At 55.2% G+C, this 23,582-nt stretch overlaps 5 protein-coding genes across 5 annotated transcripts; 3 read left to right on the top strand and 2 right to left on the bottom strand.

Annotated features, from left to right (window-relative positions):
* Positions 1–703: 703 nt before the first annotated feature.
* Positions 704–16,483, top strand: LRP88_13389 (proline rich protein 5MeD; the record flags this gene model as incomplete). Its single annotated transcript, XM_083249762.1, has 3 exons — positions 704–15,281; positions 15,344–15,629; positions 15,742–16,483. 3 exons carry the CDS (start codon positions 704–706, stop codon positions 16,481–16,483), a joined length of 15,606 nt encoding a protein of 5,201 aa, XP_083094096.1.
* Positions 16,484–17,185: 702 nt separating this feature from the next.
* Positions 17,186–18,184, top strand: LRP88_13388 (2EXR domain-containing protein; the record flags this gene model as incomplete). The annotated part of the gene is made up of 1 exon (XM_083249761.1): positions 17,186–18,184. The coding sequence occupies one exon, from the start codon at positions 17,186–17,188 to the stop codon at positions 18,182–18,184; it is 999 nt and encodes a 332-aa protein (XP_083094095.1).
* Positions 18,185–19,446: 1,262 nt separating this feature from the next.
* Positions 19,447–20,328, bottom strand: LRP88_13387 (uncharacterized protein; the record flags this gene model as incomplete). The annotated part of the gene is made up of 3 exons (XM_083249760.1): positions 19,447–19,731; positions 19,784–20,007; positions 20,061–20,328. The coding sequence occupies 3 exons, from the start codon at positions 20,326–20,328 to the stop codon at positions 19,447–19,449; spliced, it is 777 nt and encodes a 258-aa protein (XP_083094094.1).
* Positions 20,329–20,394: 66 nt separating this feature from the next.
* LRP88_13386 (uncharacterized protein) lies at positions 20,395–20,971 on the bottom strand (the record flags this gene model as incomplete). Its single annotated transcript, XM_083249759.1, has 2 exons — positions 20,395–20,868; positions 20,921–20,971. 2 exons carry the CDS (start codon positions 20,969–20,971, stop codon positions 20,395–20,397), a joined length of 525 nt encoding a protein of 174 aa, XP_083094093.1.
* Positions 20,972–21,964: 993 nt separating this feature from the next.
* On the top strand, positions 21,965–23,171 carry LRP88_13385 (uncharacterized protein; the record flags this gene model as incomplete). Its single annotated transcript, XM_083249758.1, has 4 exons — positions 21,965–22,066; positions 22,250–22,540; positions 22,659–23,088; positions 23,143–23,171. The coding sequence occupies 4 exons, from the start codon at positions 21,965–21,967 to the stop codon at positions 23,169–23,171; spliced, it is 852 nt and encodes a 283-aa protein (XP_083094092.1).
* Positions 23,172–23,582: the final 411 nt, after the last annotated feature.

The raw sequence follows: 23,582 nt of genomic DNA, 5'->3' as shown, positions 1-23,582 counted from the left end.
AAGGAGAGACAACTTTAAACGTCGATCTAGGTGGAGGTGCAAGATAGTCTGGATTGCGGATGGTCCCTGACCAGCTCGAGTCATATCCGTCCTTCTCCATGGGGCTATGGTCGTGGACAATGGGTGGCTGATGTGGCTTGACACGCTTTCGATTGAGACAAACGCAAAAAGGGTAGCTAGACAAAGCCATAGTCTGGCCCGCCAGGGCGATCCCTTGGTCGATCGGCTCGGCGCGTTCCAGTCCCTGGTGAGTTGCTGTTTATACACAAGCGCCCTCGACACGACCCAATCACGGCTCACGTCATGCAGGTCCCAACTAGGGCCGAAGAATGTCGCCCTGAGAGGAGGCAAGGCACGATCGCCTTCCCGGCCAAGTCAAAGCTCCTAGCTCAATGACGACATTCCAAGTTCGTCGAGAACCTCGTGGGAGCCCCAGGGCAGGGAATGCGGACGATGGGCGAGAACAGGACTCTCTTGGGCGATGAGCTCTCCGCAGACTATTGAGAACTCTAAACGCGACGGAAGCAGACGGGCAGATGCCCCGATGAAGCCACAATATGGGAGCTCTGGGGATGATAGTGTTCCTGTGCCTGGTGTTTATAAACCACAGAGGGAACGTTGAGAAGTCCGAGTTCCTCATATTTTGCACAGTATTGACCCCGAAGTTTCGTGTAACCTCTATATTCTTGTCTTTGTTGGCAAGATGTGGTTGTCACGGGGGCTTCTAGCCTCTACACTCCTTACCGCCATCAAGGCACAAGACGATAACAACAACAACGACATTCCTTCACTTGACATCCCAGACCTCGCAACACAGATCCGAGGTTCCATCTTTGCTGTATCTCTAATTCCCCATGCCGAGACAACCCTGAGCGGAGGTCATGGCACCCTAAACGACAACGATGACGCCTTTCCCGCTACCGCTCTTCCTCATGATCAGTCCGCCCCTGGCGGAGCTTCTCCCAACACACCCGTGGCCCAGCAGCCTCCCACCATTACAATCCCTCCTTCCACCGACTATCCTTACGAGAGAATCATCAAGGCGTACACAGGGACGCGAACCATCATCAATGTTGTCACTACGATTGCCGAGCCAGACGGAACGCGAGCCGGTACAGTTATTGTCGAGCTTGCTAGCACACTTTATTCGGCCTTCACACCTGGACAGTCTGGCGCTCTGACGATTCCTCCCTCGTTGGAGGATCCCATGTTCACTGTCATCCAGGCATTCCCTGGACCTACGACTCTGCCACCCAGAACGATTACTATTTCTGCTTCAGGAACGAACCCTGGAACTGTCATTATTCAGACTCCTTGGCCTGAGACACCAAACACGGCTACACCTGGATCTCCTGGTGCACCCGATGCTGGTTCTCCTGATGCTGGCTCTCCTGGCTCTGGATCTCCGGATTCAGGAGCTCCTGGTGCTGGTTCTCCCGACTCTGGTTCGCCTGATGGTGGCTCTCCAGACTCCGGTTCTCCTGGTGCAGATGCTCCTGGTGCAGGTTCTCCTGGATCGCCAGGATCTGCCGACACTTCCAACGTCGTCATCATCCAGACTTACACTGGTACCATCTCCATCACTCGACCCGTTCTCACCACCATTACGGCACCTGGCGGCGGTCAGGGTACTGTCGTCATCCAGGTTCCTCCTGGAACTCAGGGTGCTGGCGAAACGGTCACGATTCCTCCTAGCGCCGACAGCCCTTTCACCACCATCCTCCGTCCTCACACCGGACCTACTCCCATCTCCACCGCAGTTACAATCCTCATTCCCCCGACCGCTGGTGGAGATGGCGGAACTATCGTTATCGAGACTCCGACTCCCGATAGTGGTGATACTGGAATCATTGATCCTGGAAACAAGGTCGCTCAGCCTGGTAATGAGCTGCCAACTGGACAGAGGAACGTCGTCGTCACTCTTCCGTCAGACCCCAACAGCCCGTTCGTCACGATTGTTCAGGGACATGACGGAACTGACACGATTACGGTGCCTACCACTATCACGATTCAGCCCAGCGGAGGTGAGAAGGGAACCATCATTATTGAGACTCCCAACGCGCCGGCTCCGACTCAAGGTTCGCCGATTACGATCGCCCCTGGCCCTGGCGGCTCCACCACCACGATTGTGAGGGAGCACACTGGTGATCCCATCACGGTCCCTACTACCATCACAATCACTGGAGCACCTGGGCAACCCGGCACGATCATCATCGAGACCCCGAGCCCGGATAGCCCTCAGACCAGACTTCGATCTCCTGATGAGCCCATCACCATCCCGAGTGGCCCAGACTCTCCTACAACCATCTTCCGACCCCACGTTGGTGATCCCATCACCGAGCCTATTACTCTCACTATTGCGCCTTCGGGAGGTCAGCCTGGTACAGTCGTCATCGAGACTCCTGCTCCGTCTACTCCCCAGCCGGGTCAGGAGACCATCACCATTCCTGCTGGTGGTGATAGCCCATGGGCGACCATTGTTCGGCCTCATCCTGGTGATCCTATCACGTCTGCTATTACCATCACGCAGACCCCAGTTGGAGACCAGCCCGGTACCATCATCATTGAGACTCCCGTTACTAAGGTCCAGCAGACCCCAACTGCCCAGACCCCGTCGGGAGCTCAAACTTCACCTGGAGCTCAGACCGGGCCTGATGGATCTGCCCAGACTTCTCAGCCTGGTGGTTCTGGTGATGGCGAGCTCACGATTCCTCCTAGTCGTGACAACCCTTATATCACCATCTACCGGCCTCACACTGGTGATCCCATCACGGCGCCTATTACCATTACTCAGACCCCTGCGAATGGACAGCCGGGTACCATCATCATTGAGACTCCAGCGACCAGGTTTAACACCCCGGCCGGCACTGAGCCCATCACCATCCCAACTGCTTCTGATAGGCCTTACGTGACAATCTACCGACCTCACGAGGGATCGCCGATTACTGAGCCGATCACTATCACACAGCCCCCGGCCAATGGGCAGCCTGGAACTATCATCATCGAGACTCCGGCGCCCGAGGTCACCGTGGCTCCCACCTCTTCGGGCGGTCTTACCACTGTCTTCCGTCCGCATACGGGTGATCCTATCACAGCCCCCATCACCATCACGGATGGCAGCACCATCTACATTGAGACTCCCCCGCCGGTCAAGTGGGCTCAGACTCAGAGCTCGGCTCAGCAACCGACCACCGTCTCTGGTTCAGATGGCTACATCACCATCTACACCCCGTATCCCGGCCCTGGAACGATTGATACTCCTATTACCATCGTTACTCCCCCTCGGGATGGTCAACCCGGAACGGTTCTGATTGAGACGCCCGTGCCGCAGACTCCTACTCAGGACCCGGTCGAGACCCCAGAGCCCGCGACCACTGTGTCTGGCTCGGATGGTTACGTGACGATCTACACTCCTTACCCAGGACCTGGCAAGATCTCATCGCCTATCACCATCATCACTCCTCCTCAGGGAGGACAGCCAGGAACTGTTCTCATTGAGACCCCAGTTCCTGACCCGACTCAACCTCAGCAGAGTGGTCCGGCTACTGTTACCGATCCTGAGCGATGGGTTACCATCTACACGCCTTTCCCTGGTCCCGGTACGATTTCGCAGCCCATCACCATCACTCAGCCTCCTGTGAATGGACAGCCTGGTACTATCCTCATCGAGACACCAGTACCTCAGAGTTCGAGCCCTTCGGACTTCTACGTGACTGTCTACCGACCTTATCCAGGCCCGGGAACCATCACTACACCCATCACTCTGACCCAGCCTCCTGCCAATGGTCAGCCTGGCACTATCGTTATTGAGACTCCTGCTCCTCCTACGCAGACTCCGACCCCAACTGTGCCACAGACGTCAGCTGGTCCTATCACTATTCCTCCTGGTCCTACTGGTTCCTACGTGACCATCTACAGACCTTACCCAGGTCCTGGCACCATTACCGCGCCCATCACATACACCCAGCAGCCTTCCAATGGACAGCCTGGCACCGTCATCATTGAGACTCCCGTGTCGGCGGCTCCTTCGACGACTGAGACTCCCGGTGGAACGCTCACTGTTCCGACTGCTTCGGATCGGCCATATGTCACCATCTACCGACCTTACCCAGGTCCTGGTAACATTGACCATCCCATCACCATGACGCAGCCTCCCGCGAACGGTCAGCCTGGAACCATCATTATCGAGACCCCGACTCCGGATGTCTTTACCAAGTTCCAGCCTACCAGCAGGCCTCCGGTCACGATCCCAGCTGACGATGATAACTATATCACCATCTACCGACCTCACACCGGAGCTCCTATCACCGCGCCAATTACGGTCACTACGATCGCCCCCTCAGGCGGGCAGCCCGGCACAGTGATTATCGAGACTCCAGCTGTTGTTGAGTCGACTGAGGCTCAGGCCACCAGCGACGCGGCTGTTACTATTCCTCAGGGTCAGGATGGGTATGTGACTGTTTATCGACCTCATACTGGTTCTCCCATTACGGCGCCGATTACTGTCACTACCATTCTTCCCTCGGGAGGTCAGCCTGGTACGGTGATCATTGAGACCCCAGTTCCAGTGGATCCCACTCAGCCTGAGACTACGACTGCTCCTCCGCCAGTTACGATTCCTGCTGATCAGGGTGGCTATGTTACCATCTACAGGCCTTACCCGGGCCCTGGCTCTATCACGGCTCCTCTCACTGTTGGAACTATCGCTCCCTCAGGTGGTCAACCCGGTACTGTCATCATTGAGACGCCAGTTCCCCAGACCCCCACTGAGACTCAGTCTCCACCAGTCACTGTTCCTCAGGGCGACGATGGTTATGTCACGGTCTATCGTCCGTATCCCGGCCCTGGTGTTATCACAGCGCCTCTTACGGTCACAACCATTGCTCCTTCTGGTGGACAGCCAGGCACTGTTATCATCGAGACCCCAGTGCCGCAGACGCCTGCGCCTACTCAGTCGGCAACCCTCACTGTTTCCGATCAGAATGGTTACATCACCATTTACAGGCCATACACTGGAGCGAGTGCCATCATAGCCCCGATCACAGTCACTACTATTCCTCCCTCTGGTGGACAACCAGGAACGGTCATCATTGAGACCTTGGTGCCTCAGACTCCTACTGAGACTCAAACTTCTGGCAACCCTCCAGTAACGATCCCTCCTGGTCCCGATAACTCGTATGTGACGGTATATCAGCCATATCCTGGTCCTGGAGTCATCACGGCCCCTGTCATAGTCACTACGATCGAGCCCTCTGGTGGACAGCCTGGGACTATCATCATTCAGACTCCCGTCCCCTCGACACCGACGCCGACTGCTGACCCTCCTGTCACTATCCCTCCTGGCCCTGAGAACTCGTACGTGACGGTCTACAGGCCTCACGAGGGTCCCGATCAGATTACTGCGCCTATCACCGTCACCACCATCGAGCCAACGAACGGCCAACCTGGAACCATCATCATCGAGACCCCTGGCCTGCAGACTGGCAACAAGGTCAACATTCCTCCAGTCACGATTTCTCCAGGTCCTCAGGAGACCTATGTCACGGTTTACAGACCCCACACTGGAGCCGATGTCATTACCGCTCCCGTCACGGTCACGACCATCGCTCCTACGAATGGCCAGCCAGGTACCGTTATCATTGAGACCCCTGAACCTCAATCTCCTGAGCCGAACCCCACGGTGACGATTCCTCCTGGTCCCGAGGAGTCTTATGTGACTGTGTTCCGACCTCATACTGGAGCTGATGTGATTACTGCACCTATCACAATCACAACTATCGCTCCATCTGGCGGTCAGCCCGGTACTGTGATCATCGAGACCCCAGTCCAGCCGGATCCTACTACCAGCACACCAGAGGCGGCTCCTACAACCATTTCTTCGCCCGGTGCCTCGTACATCACTGTTTATCGCCAACATACCGGTGTGGACGTGATTACTGCACCAGTCACTGTCACCACGATCCCGCCTTTCGGTGATCAGCCAGGAACAGTTATCATCGAGACTCCCGTCGAGGCCCAGCCAACCTCTACTCAAGAGGCTCCCTCGACGGTTTCCTCGCCTGGTGCTTCTTACATCACCGTCTATCGACCCCACACTGGGCCTGATGTGATCACCGCACCTGTCACTGTTACCACTATCCCACCATCTGGGGATCAGCCTGGTACTGTGATTATTGAGACTCCCGCACCGGTCGAGCCCTCAACTTCGGCTGATGAGCCTACTACGATATCTTCGCCTGGTGCTACTTACATAACTGTCTATAGGCCGCACACTGGATCCGACGTCATCACCGCGCCGGTCACAGTTACGACGATCTCTCCTTCCGGAGATCAACCCGGTACAGTCATCATCGAGACCCCCACCGACCCCGAGCCCACTCCGGCTCCGGCCCCGGCCCCACCTTTGACCACCTCTCGCCCCGGCGTGTCTTACCTCACCGTCTACCGCCCTCACACCGGAGCGGATGAGATCACAGGTGAAGTTACGATTACGACTATTGACCCTACAGATGACGGACCCGGAACGATTATCATTGAGACTCCGATCCAGAGGGTGGCTGTGCCAACAACCTCCTCTCAAGCTGACTACTATGTTACAGTTTACCGACCTCATGTGGGTCCAGATGTTATCACAGAGCCAGTGACTGTCACCACCATTGCACCATCGGATGGACAGCCTGGAACTGTGATTATCGAGATCCCAGGTCCGCAGGCGCCTCTAGTGACCACTTCTGGCCCTGCTCCTTCGTACATCACCATCACTCGCCCGTACACTGGCCAAGATGTCATCACGGCACCTATCACCGTTACCACGATTCCTCCTCAGGGTGACGAGCCTGGTACCGTGATCATCGAGACGCCAACGGAACAGGCCGCGCCAGTCACTTCTGCTGGTCCTGCCCCGTCCTACGTTACAGTGTATCGGCCGCATACCGGTCCTGATGTTATCACGGAGCCGGTCACGGTCACGACTATCGCTCCTACCGGAGACCAGCCTGGTACGGTTATCATCGAGACCCCAGGTCCACAGGCGCCTCCCGTGACAACTGCCGGTCCTGCTCCTTCGTACATTACGATCTATCGACCGTACAGCGGAACGGATGTCATCACGGGTCCCGTCACCGTCACAACTATTGCCCCCGAGGGAGACCAACCCGGCACGGTCATCATCGAGACCCCTGGTCAAGCGCCTGCCACCACCACCTCTGGTCCTGCTCCTTCGTGGATCACAGTGTATCGACCTTACTCTGGTGTGGACATTATCACAGCTCCTATCACCGTTTCAACTATCCAGCCAGACGGTGACCAGCCCGGTACCATCATCATTGAGACTCCTGTTGAGCGAGTTGCCGCAACCACGTCGACCTACGAGCCATTTTATGTCACCGTTTTCCGACCTTATCCTGGTCCAGGTCAGATTGATGCGCCTATCACGGTGACTACCATCGCTCCCGAGGGAGATCAACCAGGCACTGTCATTATCGAGACCCCAGGACAAGCTCCTCCTGTCACCAGCAGTCCTCAGCCGGAGCCGACCTATGTGACAGTGTATCGCCCATACCCCGGCCCTGGAGAGATTACCGCTCCGGTCACCGTCACTACCATCGAGCCTTCTGGCACCGAGCCTGGTACAGTTATCATCGAGACCCCAGGCCAGGCTCCCCCAGTTACATCCAGCCCTGAGCCTGAGCCGTCTTATGTCACGGTCTATCGCCCGTACCCAGGTCCTGGCGAGATCACTGCTCCAGTCACTGTAACAACTATGGAGCCCTCGGGCACTGAGCCGGGAACAGTCATCATCGAGACCCCCGGACAGGCTCCTCCTATTACAACTGCCGAGCCCTCGTACATCACAGTATATCGCCAATACCCCGGCCCAGGCCAAATCACTGGCCCTATTACTGTAACGACGATCGAGCCTTCAGGCACTGAGCCTGGCACGGTTATCATTGAAACGCAAGGACCCATCACAACTGCAGAGCCGACCTATGTCACGGTCTATCGTCCTTACCCAGGCCCTGGCCAGATTACTGAGCCAGTGACCGTCACGACGATTGAGCCAACAGGTACCGAGCCTGGCACCGTTATCATCGAGACTCCTGGTCAGGCACCTACCGTGACCACTCGTCCCGAGCCCTCTTGGATTACCATCTTCAGGGCCTATACCGGAACCCCCATGATCACGGAGTCTACCACAGTTACAACGATTGATCCTCAGGGTGACGATCCTGGTACCGTCATCATTGAGACCCCAGCTCCAGTCACGAGCAGCGCTGCGCCATCTTGGATCACGATCTTCAGACCGTACACTGGAACTCCAATGATCGCTGAGCCCACAACCGTCACTACCATCGACCCCCAGGGTGACCAGCCCGGGACAGTTATCATTGAAACTCCCGGACAGGCACCGCCGATCACAGCCACCCCTGAGCCTTCTTGGATCACGATCTACAGGCCATACACAGGAACCCCTCCCATTACTGAGCCTACCACAGTCACAACCATCGATCCTCAAGGCGATCAGCCTGGTACGGTCATTGTTGAGACCCCTGGACAAGCTCCTCCTGTTACGGCTAGCCCCGAGCCTTCGTATGTCACGGTGTACAGGGCTTACACTGGAGTCGACCCCATCACTGGTCCTGTCACTGTCACGACGATTCCTCCTGATGGCGATCAGCCCGGCACTGTGGTTATCGAGACTCCGGTCCCGGTCACCACTTCTGCTGCGCCATCGTACATCACGGTCTTCAGACCATATACTGGAACCCCTATGATCACCAGCCCCGTCACTGTCACGACCATTGAGCCCCAAGGCGACCAACCTGGCACCGTCATCATTGAGACACCTGGCCAGGCGCCCCCGATCACGGCTACACCCGAGCCTTCATACGTCACCGTGTATAGGCCTTACCCAGGCCCCGGGGAGATCACTGCTCCGGTCACAGTCACAACTATTGAACCTCAGGGAGACGAACCCGGCACTGTGATTATCGAGACACCCGGCCAAGCACCCCCAGTGACTGCAGCTCCTGCAGCAGAGACCACTGAGGCGCCAACCACCACTCCTCCGCCAACCTACATCACAGTGTTCCGACCTTATCCTGGCCCCGGTATCATTACTGCACCTTTCACGGTTACCACTATCGAACCTCAAGGTGATCAACCCGGCACTGTGATCATCGAGACACCTGGCGAAGCACCTCCTGTTACTGCTGCGCCCGAGCCTTCTTATATCACGGTCTTCAGGCCTTATCCCGGTCCTGGCGAAATCACTGCTCCTGTCACGGTTACTACGATTGAACCCCAAGGAGATCAACCTGGTACCGTCATCATTGAGACGCCCGGCCGGGCAGCTCCTGTGACAGCAGCTCCCGCCTCCTATGTGACAGTCTACACACTCTACACTGGAGCCGAGCCCATCACTGGACCTATCACAGTGACCACCATTCCCTCTCAGGGTGACGAACCCGGAACCGTTGTCATCGAGACCCCTGGTCCAGAGCCGACTACTTCTCGCGAGCCTTCGTACATCACTGTCTATAGGCCTCACTCTGGCCCTGACGTGATCACTGCGCCAGTCACTGTTACGACTATTGAGCCCCAAGGCGATCAGCCCGGTACGGTTATCATCGAGACTCCCGGTCAGGCTCCGCCTATCATGACCTCTGATCCTGCTCCTGAGCCTTCATACATCACAGTGTATAGGCCTTATCCAGGGCCTGGACAGATCACGGCGCCGGTCACAGTCACCACCATCGAGCCTTCTGGCACTGAGCCTGGTACGGTTATCATCGAAACGCCGGGTCAGGCTCCTCCCATCACCACCTCGGAGCCTGCTCCAGAGCCCTCGTATGTGACTGTGTACAGGCCGTATCCTGGACCTGGAGAAATCACAGCGCCAGTTACGGTCACAACTATCGAGCCGCAAGGGGATCAGCCTGGTACCGTCATCATTGAGACTCCTGGTCAGGCTCCCCCGATCACGACCTCAGGGCCTGCCCCAGAGCCCTCATACATTACGGTTTATCGTCCTTATCCTGGCCCCGGTGAGATCTCCGCCCCCGTCACGGTGACGACGATTGAACCACAAGGCGATCAGCCTGGTACCGTCATCATTGAGACCCCTGGTCAAGCTCCTCCCATCACAACCTCGGAGCCTGCCCCTGAGCCTTCCTATGTTACTGTCTATAGGCCTTATCCTGGTCCCGGCGAGATTACGGCGCCAGTTACAGTTACAACCATCGAACCTCAAGGAACCGAGCCTGGCACAGTCATTATCGAGACCCCAGGTGAAGCACCACCTATCACGACGTCGGAGCCTGCACCTGAACCCTCTTATGTTACGGTATACAGGCCTTACCCAGGACCAGGCCAGATTACTGCACCGGCCACGGTCACAACCATCGAACCCCAAGGAACCGAGCCCGGAACGGTTATTATTGAGACCCCCGGGCAAGCTCCTCCAATCACCACCGCAGAGCCCTCATACATCACAATCACCAGGCCCTACAGTGGTGTCAATCCTATCACGGGTCCCATTACCGTCACGACTATCCCTCCCACTGGTACCGACCCTGGCACCGTTATTATTGAGACCCTAGCGGCCCAGACGACTTCGGAGTTTGAGCCTTCATATATCACCATCTACAGGCCTTATAGTGGCGTCGAAATCATCACTACCCCAACCACGGTTACAACCATTCCTCCTCAAGGAACTGACCCTGGAACCGTTATCATCGAAACCCCGGGTCAAGCACCACCGATCACTACATCTGATCCCGAGCCTTCGTACATCACAATCACTCGGCCTTATACTGGCGCTGAGCCCATCACGGCCCCGATCACCGTCACCACTATTCCTCCAACTGGCACCGACCCAGGCACAGTCATCATTGAGACGCCTAGTACGGAGACTCCCACTGCAAACGCCCCCGTGACTGTCCCTGCCGGAGACAATTCTTATGTGACCGTCTTCCGTGCTCACACTGGCCCTGATCGCATCACCGCGCCCGTCACGGTTACGACTATTGCTCCTGCAAATGGCCAACCTGGCACGGTCATTATCGAGACTCCAGATGCCACCACTGAGGCTGCCCCGACCACAGCCGCTCCCGAGCCTACCTACGTGACCATCTACAGACCTTACACCGGTTCTGACACAATCACCGCTCCGGTCACTGTCACCACTATCGCTCCCACCAACGGCGAGCCTGGTACCGTCATCATCGAGACCCAGGTGCCCCAGACTCAGAGCGATTCGTATGTCACAGTTTACAGGCCATACACTGGAACAGCTTCCTACTCTGAGCCCATCACCGTCACAACGATCGCTCCCACCAACGGTGAGCCGGGCACTGTCATCATCGAGACCTTGGCACCTCAGACTGAGTCTCCCGAGACTACGACTGAGCCTCCTGCGATCACGATTCCTCCTTCTGATAATAGCCGCAATGTTACCGTCATCCGACAGTACCCTGGCCCTGGCACAATCGACTCGCCCATCACTTCTTACGAGCCTCCCAGCGGTCCTGGTGAACCCGGTACCGTCATTATTGAGACTCCAGCTCCTCCTCCAGCCACCACGAGCGAAGACCCCGGTCGCAATGTGACTGTCTACACAGCTGGCCCCAGCACTCTCACTGAGCCTTACACCACATACTCTCCTCCTGGCTCACCCGGTGACCCAGGCACCGTCATCATTGAGACTCCTGCCGAGCGCAATGTCACTGTCATTGAAGAAGGTCCTGAGGAGCTCACGGAGCCTCACACTACATACTCGCCTCCTCGATCGGCTGGTGACCCTGGAACTATTATCATTGACACTCCTCGAGCACGCCTTGCGGTCCGGCCAACCACAACTACGCCCGAGCCCGAAACCGCTTCCACTGAGGCTGCGACCATCAACACGCCAACGGCCCCGACAGCATCTACCACTGAGCCCATCACGGAGCCAGCCTCGACTGACGATGGCACCACCAGCAACCCTGATGCTCTCACCATCACTCCTGATGACAAGCACGACCATATCACCGTGATTGAGCCCAACACTGAGTATCCTGGTGTTACCGACAACATCACTCACATTATCCCTCCCACTGATGGTCAACCTGGAACTCATGTCATCTACACGCCGGTCACAGACACTGCTGAGTCTACGTCCGAGTCAACCTCAGATTATGTCACGAGATTTGAGACTATCACTATTCCCGGCGATCCGTCTACACTCACAAAGAACGATACTGCTTCCGGCGACCCCGAGACCACCGGCGTGGAGACCAATACAATCATCATTCCCCCATCCGGCACCGAGCCTGGAACTGTCCTCGTTCACACCAGTGTCTATCTGGATCAGACATTGGCTCAACACGGCAACGTCACCATCACCCGGGCTGGACCTCCCGGTGTCACCACTCCTTTCACCACTTACGAGCCGCCGGCTCAAGAAACTGACCCTGGCACCATCATCATTGAGACGCCAGATTACAACGTTACCATCACTAGAGCCGCTCCTGAGTCTATCACAACCACATTCACTACCTACTCACCACCGGCCAACCCCGGTGACCCAGGCACGGTTATCGTTGAAACCCCTGATTACAACGTCACTATCACTAGAGAAGCTCCTGCTTCTATCACTACTCCCTTTACTACTTATAACCCCCCTGGCACGCCTGGCGATCCTGGCACAGTCGTCATTGAAACTCCCAACGGCGATTACAATGTCACCATCACCAGAGCTGCCCCTGCCTCTATCACAACTCCGTTCACAACCTATTCGCCTCCAGCTACCCCAGGCGATCCCGGCACGGTTATCGTCGAGACTCCCGACTACAACGTCACGATTACCAGGGCCGCTCCTCCTTCGGTCACGACCCCGTTCACAACTTACTCACCTCCCGGAACCCCAGGCGACCCCGGAACTGTCATTGTCGAGACCCCCGACTACAACATCACTATCACTCGGGCTGGCCCTTCATCGGTTACCACACGGTTTACCACTTACTCGCCGCCAGGCTCTGCGGGTGATCCTGGCACTATCATCATTGAGACTCCTGACTACAACGTGACGGTTACACGATCTGGGCCTACCTCGTGGACAGCCTATTCACCACCGGCTTCTGCGGATGATCCAGGAACCATCTTCATTGATGTTCCCGAGGATAGAGTGGCTGATCCCACTACATCTGATGAGCCCACCACTGCCGAGGAGTCTCGCAATGTCACCATTACTCGTGCTCGCCCTAGCACAGCTACCGATATGTTCACAACTTACGAGCCTCCTGCCACACGAGGCGATCCCGGTACCATCATCATTGAGACTCCTCTTGTCAGAGTCGCTGGAAACGATCCAACCACTGTTGACGAGACCACGACTACTGAGGAGACTGCCACCTTGGAGGAGCCCAGCGCCAGCAACATCACCATCACTGAGGTGGTCAGCACCATCACAAGACCTTACACCACCTACTCGCCAGCTGGTGCTAGGGGTGATCCCGGTACTGTTATCATCGAGCTTCCGCCGGACCACAACGTCACCGTCACCGAATACGTCAGCTCGAGAACTGCTCCTTACACTACCTATTCTCGTGCCGCGGTTCAAGGTGATCCCAACACGGTGATTATCGAGCTCCCTCCTGAGCGCAACGTAACGACAACCGAATACGTCAGCACCATCACTGCCCCTTACACGACCTATTCACCTCCAGGCGCGGCCGGAGATCCTGGTACCGTTATCATCGAGCTACCTCCCCAGAGGAACGTCACAACAACCGAATATGTGGGCACCATTACCGCTCCTTACACGACTTATTCTCCTCCTGGCGCTGCCGGCGACCCCGGTACCATCATCATCGAATTGCCTCCTGACAGGAACGTCACGACAACTGAATACGTGAGCACTATCACCGCTCCCTACACAACGTATTCGCCCCCAGGTGCTGCTGGCGATCCTGGCACTATCATTATCGAGCTGCCACCTGATAGGAACGTGACCACAACTGAGTATGTGAGCACCATCACGGCGGCCTACACAACCTATTCGCCACCTGCTTCTCCCGGTGACCCAGGCACGATCATCATCGAGCTTCCTCCCGATAGCAACGTTACTATCACCGAGGTTGTCAGCACGATCACCGCTCCTTACACGACCTATTCTCCCCCTGGAGCTGCTGGCGACCCAGGGACCGTCATCGTTGAGCTTCCTCCTGACCACAATGTGACCATCACGACGGAGGTCGAAACTATCACGGAGCCCTACACCACGTACTCACCACCCGCGAACCGAGGCGATCCAGGCACTATCATTATCGAGCTACCACCGGATCGCAATGTGACTATCACGAAGGAGGTCGACACAATCACAGAGCCATACACTACCTACTCGGCACCCGCCAACCGTGGTGATCCCGGGACTGTCATTGTTGAGCTTCCCCCTGATCGCAACGTGACCATCACGACTGTCATCGAGACAATCACCCAGGCATACACAACATACGCGTCGCCCGCCAACCGCGGCGATCCTGGAACCATCATTGTGGAGTTGCCGCCAGACCACAATGTTACTATCACAACCCAGGTCGACACGATTACAGCGCCATATACGACTTACTCGCCGCCAGCCAACCCAGGCGACCCTGGAACTGTCATTGTTGAGTTGCCGCCAGACTCCAATGTGACCATCACCACCCAGGTCGACACAATCACGGCGCCGTATACAACCTACTCGCCGCCCGCCAACAGAGGTGACCCAGGTACGATTATCGTCGAATTGCCACCGGACTCCAATGTCACAATCACAACCGAGGTCAATACAATTACAGCGCCTTATACCACTTACTCGCCTCCAGCCAACAGAGGCGACCCTGGTACGATTATCGTGGAGATGCCGCCGGACCGCAACGTCACTATCACGACGGTTGTTGATACCATCACCGCACCTTATACAACTTATTCGCCTCCTGGCAACCAAGGAGACCCCGGAACCGTCATCGTCGAATTGCCCCCTGACCATAACGTCACTATCACAACCGAGGTTGAGACCATTACGGAACCTTATACTACTTACTCGCCGCCTGCGAATAGAGGAGATCCCGGTACAATTATCGTGGAGATGCCTCCTCAGCGCAACGTGACCACCACCGTTGCTGGACCCAGCACCCTCACAGGCCGCTACACTACCTACTCGCCTCCTGGACGCGCTGGAGACCCCGGCACAATCATCGTCGAGACACCACCCCACCACAACATCACGATCACTACCGAAGGTGACGAAACGCTCACCGGTCCATTCACTACCTACATCCCGCCCGGATCTGAAGATGATCCCGGCACCATTCTCATCGAGACTCCAAGAGTCAGGGTGGCTGTCACGACTACGTCCACGAGCACAACGTCGCCTCACACGACGACGTCTTCCTCATTTTCTTTGTCTCCTACTACCACATCTCGTGCGCCTACCACCACGAGCTCTACAACTACATCATCTACTACGTCTACCACATCTCGTGCACCAACCACGAGTTCCTCGACCACTTCTTCTACTACGTCTACAACCACGTCTCAGGCTCCAACCACGAGCTCATCAACCACAAGTTCTACAACTACCTCTCATTCAACGTCAACCTCTACTAGTTCATCAACAACCTCTTCTTCAACGTCATCAACCTCCTCTCGTTCCACTACCTCGACTACAACCTCGACTACAACCTCGAGGTCCACCACAACAACTACCACGACTACTAGCAGTGCTGCAGCGGCTACCGTCCGGTTCGACTGCGATGTCTACGGTTATCTCTTCCAGAAGACCTCTCTGTACCGCGTTGAGATTACAACTGGAAAGACCACCCTTATCAAGTCAGGCATCGGCCCCGGTGGCTGGATCAACGGTATCGGTTACAACCGCTACGACGACTACATCTATGGCATGGTCATGGACGACACGGGATCTCAGCTCATCCGAATCGGCGCAGACGGTGGCTGGACCCTACTCTCTGCCCGTGTCTCCAATCGCAACGTCATCATGGGTGATATCGACAACCAAGGTCGCTACTGGTTCTCTGATGCTGGTCGACCTTGGTGGGCCATCGATCTCTACCCCGGCTCTTCCACCTATGGCAAGATCATCCTGAGTGGAACAGCAACTCACGATGATGGTATGGCCGATTGGGCTTTCGTCCCTGGAGGTGGTGACTACATGTATGCCATCCAGTACACATCCACATCGTCCACCTTGACTCGGTTCAGTCGCACAAGCTACACCTGGCAGACCCTCAAGGCCTATGGCAATATCACAGGCAACAACGTCTGGGGTGCCTTGTACGCGGCCGCCGATGGAAACTTGTACGGATCCGAGAACACCAGCGGCAACATCTACAAGTTCCCCATTGCCCCCACCATCGGAACTCCCAAGTTCCTCGCCGCGGGACCCGTGTCAAGCTGGAACGACGGAGCCAGATGTATTGACAGCGAGTCTATTGTCGCCTAAGGCGCTTCCTTCGCCTAGGGAATTTCCTATGTCTTTCTAGCCTGTATCATAGCTACCATTGGATTGTAAGCTTTTCTTACCAGCCAGAAATTGATCTCGTATGTTCTGTTACCTCTATTGTCTACCCATATGTGAATGCTCCACGCACGTACTTTCTGAAATCCTGAGAGTCATGGCCATAGCGCCCATCTGATAAACATCAAGTTCTTTATCAAACCTCGTCGCTTCGACAGTGAATCACTGCCGGTACGCCTCGCACTGTGCCTCGAGACGACTCTCTACCTTGGCACTGTGTAACACCTGGACGACAGTTTTATCGCCAAACTTGCGCACATAATACCATAAAGAACTTTTTCAAGGGTCTGAGATTCATTAAACTGGTAAGTTATAGCCATCACGCACTGGCCAAATACTAACTTGGCTTTGCAGTCCATGAAGCGAGCAGTGCCAGGCAGTGCCAACGTCATTTGCTCTTCTAGAGAACTTGAACGAAATCAAACGAACCTCTGTCGCATTTCCAAACAAATCGAGGCTCATCCTCGCAATTCATGCTGAGTCATTTCGAGTGATCGATATCCTCACCAACGCACACTCAAACTTGACACTGCACAATCCACTCAGCCAGACCTCGACCAAGACCAACGACCACGCAAAAACATCCTCTACCTCCCACATCATTCACCCGCAACCTACACTCCCACGATGCCCGAAACATTCCATCTCTTTCCACGTCTCCCGGCGGAGCTGCGACTGGCCATCTGGAAACTCGCCCTCCACCCCGGAGGCAAGACCCTCCCAGGAGTGCACTTCTTTGGCATCGTACAGCCCGAAGAGGATGAAGACGCCGCCTCTCTCATGGACCAGACTGTGCCACTACCGGCTTGGCACAACTATCGCAACTATGAACTGGTTGGACCACGATGGATGACAATGCCTACCGAAGATCGCTTCGTTGGCATGAAGCAAGGGCCTGCCTCATGGACCGACAACAACCCCTCGACCTACCTAATCGACAGCGGTCTCTGGCTGGCTTGTAGAGAATCGCGACGGGACATTCAACAGGCCTTCTTAGCCTACTGCTGGAAAAAGCCGCTCATCTACAGCAACGATGCCCAGAGGCCGAAGAGCTCCAAAGGCCGATTCATCGCCGTCTTTCCAGGCCGTGACCTCTTTTGCTGTCAGCCATACGACTGGTACAACTTGGGCCTGTTCGGTGGTTTCGCCGATTTCCTCCTCGTCATCTTCCACGGCCACGTGAGAAACGTAGGTGTTGAGTACAATCCGCAATGGGGCGTCGAGGTGGAAAAGGCAGAGGGAGATGGCCAACACCGTCGGATACTCCAAACATTTTTCGACCTCGCCATTGGCAGCGCGTCACTTTCGCAGATTGAATCGGCCTGGTTCATCGACTATCGAATCAGGCGGCGACACCACGTGCCCACGAAGGAGCAGTCCGAGGCGCCGTTCGGCGAAGTCTTTTACCAAGACGGCCGTCGACTTGTCGAGGTGGACATCGAATGCGAGGACTCCCCCTGGGAACAATCTTACGAGGCCGCCGAGGACCAGTGGACAAGTTGCAAAACGTTTGTTCTCGCCCTTAGACAGATGTGTCAGGACAACATTGATCATGAAGAACCGGTCTATCATCTATGGGACGAATCTGCTCCAGTTCTGCGTGTCTTGGCTTGTGAAGACTACTGAGCGTTGACAGAATTGGAGTCTGGGATGGTACAAGGGTGCTAAGAGTGTCCTCGCAGCATCCCTGGTTTACGCCTTACGGTCCTCCTATTCTGTCGCTTAACGGCACGCTTCTTCTACAGCACACCTCTTCTACAGCACACTTCTTCTACGGCACATTCCTCTATTATCTCGTTCCCCCCCTTCAAGATCCGGCACCGTTAAGCCTAATGACATCCGCATCGGCGGATGCGAGAGAGTCCTATGCCTACTGCTACATGAGCGGCAAGCCCTGCTCAGTTTGTTTGGTACGTGCAGATGTATATCTCCAGTTTGCTGTCCATGTACTCACACTCATTCCTTTGAGCAGTTCCCTTTCTGTGGTGGCGCGCGCCATTCACATTTTGTCGATGATGCATTGGTCTCTGACTAGTGCGGAGGCACCAGGACGATGGCCGTCACCTTCCCGCGGTGTTCTGGGTCAATAACTGGGAGTCTTTGACTCCTGGTGAAGCTAAGACCAGCCAGGCGATGTAGAAAACTCCGAGACTAGAAAATTTGTTAATTTGATACTCACCCTTGACACAAGAAGCCTGGTCCTGGTAGCCAATAAGGCGTTAACTCAAGCACCAAAACGTAGTCACTGCACAATACTAGCGATGCATTTGATTCCGAACTTGTGGCCCATTGTCTAGAAATATCGCCATGCAGGTTTAGAAACTTCATGCCTATCTTTCCATTTTCACAGAACGACACTTTAGCGGAGCGAGCAAGTCAGGACAGAGGTGCTGAGACAAGGGTTGATTAGCGGATGGAGCTGGCAGTTTGCCACTCGGTTTCAACCGAGAACAAGCATAGTAAATACAAGAAGTTGAAGAAAGATACGTATACACAAAATGTGGCCATGTTTGTGTTGATTAGAGAGGGCACCAGCCCAAGTTCCAGGCAGAACGCTACATAAGCAACCTCTAACTAAGACCTGACCGACCCATAAAACAATGGAAAGCTCATACATAAATAAGCATACCAACTTTAACCATACTAGCGGGATGCCGCGAGGCAAACTGCAGAGTCTGGAGCAGAAGGGCATTTAACAAGGGTGCAAGTAGAAAAAAAAATAAGCCGCTAGGCGTGTAACAAAAACAAAAAAACCTCTTCGTATCATGGGAGTGAGGCTGATTAAAATGGATGCCGTTAGGCAGATATCCAAGATAATCAAGCTCTGCTCGCCATGAAGGCACCGATATCGTTGAAGTTGATGATAGCGTTTATCGACAAGAATGCCGCTAGGCATACAAGCAGAGAAGCATTGTCGTTTGTCCAGCCACTGAACTTCCAAGTGTCGTGCGTTGTATCGATGTAGGTGCCGTATAAAGAGGGATGCCGTTAGGCAATTGCCGGTATGTCTGAAGCAGAGACGTAGGCGGAGAGCGTCGCATGGTGGTGCATCTACCATAGGGCGTATGGCTGGAAGTCTCCTCGTCCTCGACCCCGACCTCCTCTTCCTCGATAGCCTTGACCTTGATCTCCTCTTCCTTGGCCCCGGTCTCGACCGAACTGGTCTGGGCCACCTTGACCCCAACCTCCTTGGCCTAGACCTCCTCGAGCCCATTCCCGAGTCACCTCTCGTTGGTTGTTGGGCCTGGAGCCAGGGTTGAACTTTTGGTACAGCGTCTGAGGTGCACCATCCCAGTTTGAAGCCCTCCGACGGCCCCAGCCATTCTGGGTGGCTGGCTGTGCCTCCTCGGAGGCTGGCTCCGCAAGCACTGTGTCCCCCATGATCTCGACGGAGGGATCTTCGCTGTCAAGGACAAAGGTAAACTCTTCGTCAAACTTGGGCTTCCAGTCTCCCCTCGTGACCGGCCATGCGCTTGCCACTCAGCGAAGAGATCCCAGTCACCCCAGCCGAGGCCGATTTCTGCGGGTGCCTGGTGGTGGATGAAGTGGCCATGCGATGTCAAAGATCGCACGTCAGTCTGCTCGTCAGGAACCAGGAACTCCTGAGAGACGGACATGGGAGCAATGACCTCGTTCTTCTTCTTCTCGGGGAAGATCTGCTCCGGAATCCACTGCTTGTTCTCTCCGCGACACCACATCCCCATGGCCTGAGGGAAAATCCTGATCGTATCGGTGTGCAGAGCAGAGGCTGTGAAGATGTCGCTCAACATCTCGACGCTGCGAGTGTCTCGATCGTTGGGGGGTCGTGTCGGCCTACGCCCTTGATGCCATTCCTCCTAGTCATCGGCTTCATACTCGGGTAGGTCGTCCAGGAATATGGTCTTGAATTCTCGCTTCCCGTTCTTCATGCGGGTGACACAGATTCTGATCTTGTTGTGGTCCCCAGCGGCCGATTCAAGCCCGAATTGCTGGGCGCGAACACGCAGCTCACCATTGGGCCCTCGCTTCGTCAACGACCAACCCTTCATCCCACGAGCCCGCATCTCCTGGCCTTCGCGCTCAAGTTCTTCAAGGGCGGCTTGTTCGGCCTCATGGGTACTTCTGATCTCCGCCGCGCGACGCTCTTGGGGCGTGGCGCCTTCGGGGCGAGGCTGCACAGGGGGCGCCTCACGGGGGGCAGTGGGAGGGGCGGCGGCACGGATGGGGAGGACATAGGCCGGACGAAGAGGTTTCCGGGGATGGGGACGGGGATTGGGGCGGTAACGGGAGCTAGTGCTCGGGGATCTAGGCCGAGACTCCTGAGGAGCAGTCTTTGGTAGTGTTAGGCTTGAGGTCTGTCTTTGGTCGTGAGCGGGCACTTACGATGCCGATCCAGGCAAGATCGGGAGCTTGGTGGTTCTGACGACGAGACATTTCTAACTTCTGTCAGTATGTATAAAGAGTGTCATAGAACTATTAGAAGAGGCTTACTGCTTGCTATAATAGCCGCGGTCGATGTGGAAATGGTGTTGTGCGAATGTGATGATTTCGTCGAGTTTGTTGTAAAACGGGGTAAAATATCTCCTTTAGATTCTCTAGGAGGCAGACAGAATCACGTCGAATATTTAATTCGCCCGTTTTGGCAGATATTCCATGGTTTGATATTGGCACTGCTGGACACTGCTGAGTTGGCACTCGTCATATATTCAAAGGGACATGCCAATAACGCCATAATGAAGGCAGGGTATCTCAAGACGATGGATGATATCATTCTTCTCTATAATAAGTCAGCTGGCCAGCATAAAATCCTTTCTCATTCGAATATTGGCTAGACAGGTAGGATGACATTATGAAACGAAGCTCAAGCAACACAACACCCATGGCTAATACTAACATCTTCGATGACCCTCAACCGCGAGGAAAAGAGGGCTAGCGCCTTCCTTATCAGCCCAATTTACGTCTGCACCCTTTTCGAGGAGTAATTTTACGGCACCCGTATGTCCTTGCCGTATAGCATAGTGAAGACTGGTGCGGCCCTGATCATCTGAGCTGTCCACATGAACGCCCTCCTGGAGCAGGTTTTCAATGGATTCCATGTTCCCTGCCCACGAATTTGCCCATAGGAGCTCTTCCTTTGGTGAGCCACTTTCCGCGAGTTGTTTGATTGTGTCTACCATGTTCTCCTCCTCTGTGAAACGGAATGGCGCAAGTGGCTTCGAGCCGGTCGACTCCCCCTGAGAAGAATTGCTAATGGAAGATGCCAGATTAACCGTCTCTTCGGTCCACCCATGAGATGAAATTCTGAGAGTATTTTGCTCATCTCCAAGAACGAGGTCAAAACCGACATTTCCATGTGGCAATAGTCTTTGCATCTGCTGAAGCTGGCCATGCTCTTTGGCAAGAGACAACAGTAAAAACACTACGACCATGGAGCCCAATCAAGCCCAATCGAACCATCCTATCACCGCCGACAGTCTCAGGCGCATCCAGACGACTGCGCGGGAGGCCATGCGCCTCGAAGACGGACGGGTCGGCCTGTTCGCCACCAGCAAGCCGCATTCCCAGCCTTACTTTGAAGGTCTCGCCCGGCGCCGTACCCGACCCCCAATCTGCCAAGAGGAGGCACGGCAACAATTTCTTGATACGCACCACGCTGGGAAGTAAGTATTTCCTTCTTCACACCCATCCAGACAGCTAGGCTAACGGTCTCAGGTCACCATCGTTGTCGGCGGAACCGGCAGCGGAAAGACCACCCAGGTCTCCAGGTTCATCCTGTTCGACCAGTGGGAGAGTGGCTTACTTATCGCCTGCACTCAGCTCAGGGTGATTGCTGCAACCAGTGTGGCCCGGCGCGTGGCCCAGGAGCTCGACATGGGCCTGGTTGACGAGGTCAGTTACGCCGTTTGGCTTGACAACACCAGCAACGACCGAACGCGACTCAAGTTCCTAATGGACGGCCTTGTGCTGCAAGAGCTTCGCTCTGATAGAGAGCCTAGCAGATATGTAAGTTGGAATCGTGTCATAGAGGAACGACTACTGACGATTACAGGCTTGCGTGATGGTGGACGAGGCCCATGGAAGAACCAAGAACACCGATCTTCTCTTGACGCTCCCGAAGCAGGCGATAGGAATGCGGCCAGACCTCAAGGTCGTGGTCATGTCGGCAACGATCGACTTGACCACCTTCACCAGGTACTTTTCTGGGTCCAACGTGTTCCACGCCCAGGGACAAGCCTACCCCGTCCAGATCCAGTACCTGCGGGAGGCGACGCATGATTACCGAAAGGCGGTACTGGAAACGGTGGTCCACGTCGCGCAGACTAAGCCTGAGGGAAGCATCTTGGTCTTCATGACCTCTGTCCAGGAGATCGAGGAGACGTGCGCGCTGATCAGGAAGAAGGTGCCTGGTCTCCAGGTCTTTCGTCTCTACTCGTCGCTCTCAAGAGCCCAAATGGAGGGTGTCGTGGACACCAACACAGGTCGAAAGTGCATTGTGTCGACAAGTGTCACCGAGGCCAGCTTGACCATTGATGGTATCACCTTCGCCATCGGTATGTCATGTCAGGGTATGGCCCCCAACATTGGCTGACCTCAACTACCTACAGACAGGGAACGACAGATTGCAGACCATTAGGTCCATACTCATAAATCTTCATCAAGATCTCTTCAAATGGATTATACTATAGCAATCTTAGATTAGGAGGAGATGCTCTAAAGTAAGGTAAAGTTCATAAAATCCCTTCTAGCTGTTTACTTATATTTATGCTGAAACTAATCAAGGCCCCTCCTAAGAGTCTTCCGTTGTTTATAGATACCGGACTCCAGAAGCCGTATGATTGCGTCCCTCAGGCCGGAATGAAAACGCTCCTAACGGCTCCCATCTCGAAGGCCTCAGCTAGACAACGAGCTGGTCATGCTGGTCCCATACAGGACGGCATTCGCTACCGTCTTTATACCAAAGACTTTTTCGGCAAGTCCCTCATGGCAAACACACCTCCTGGAACGCTAATAAGCGAGGTCATGGAAGAGGTCCTGGTTCTGAAAT

The sequence above is a fragment of the Fusarium phalaenopsidis genome (genome assembly GCF_050370095.1).
Source record: "Fusarium phalaenopsidis strain FUZ10S chromosome Unknown contig_32332, whole genome shotgun sequence".
Taxonomy (NCBI): domain Eukaryota; kingdom Fungi; phylum Ascomycota; class Sordariomycetes; order Hypocreales; family Nectriaceae; genus Fusarium; species Fusarium phalaenopsidis.
Note: the sequence above shows the minus strand (reverse complement) of the source record. Positions and strands in the feature narration are given on the sequence as shown.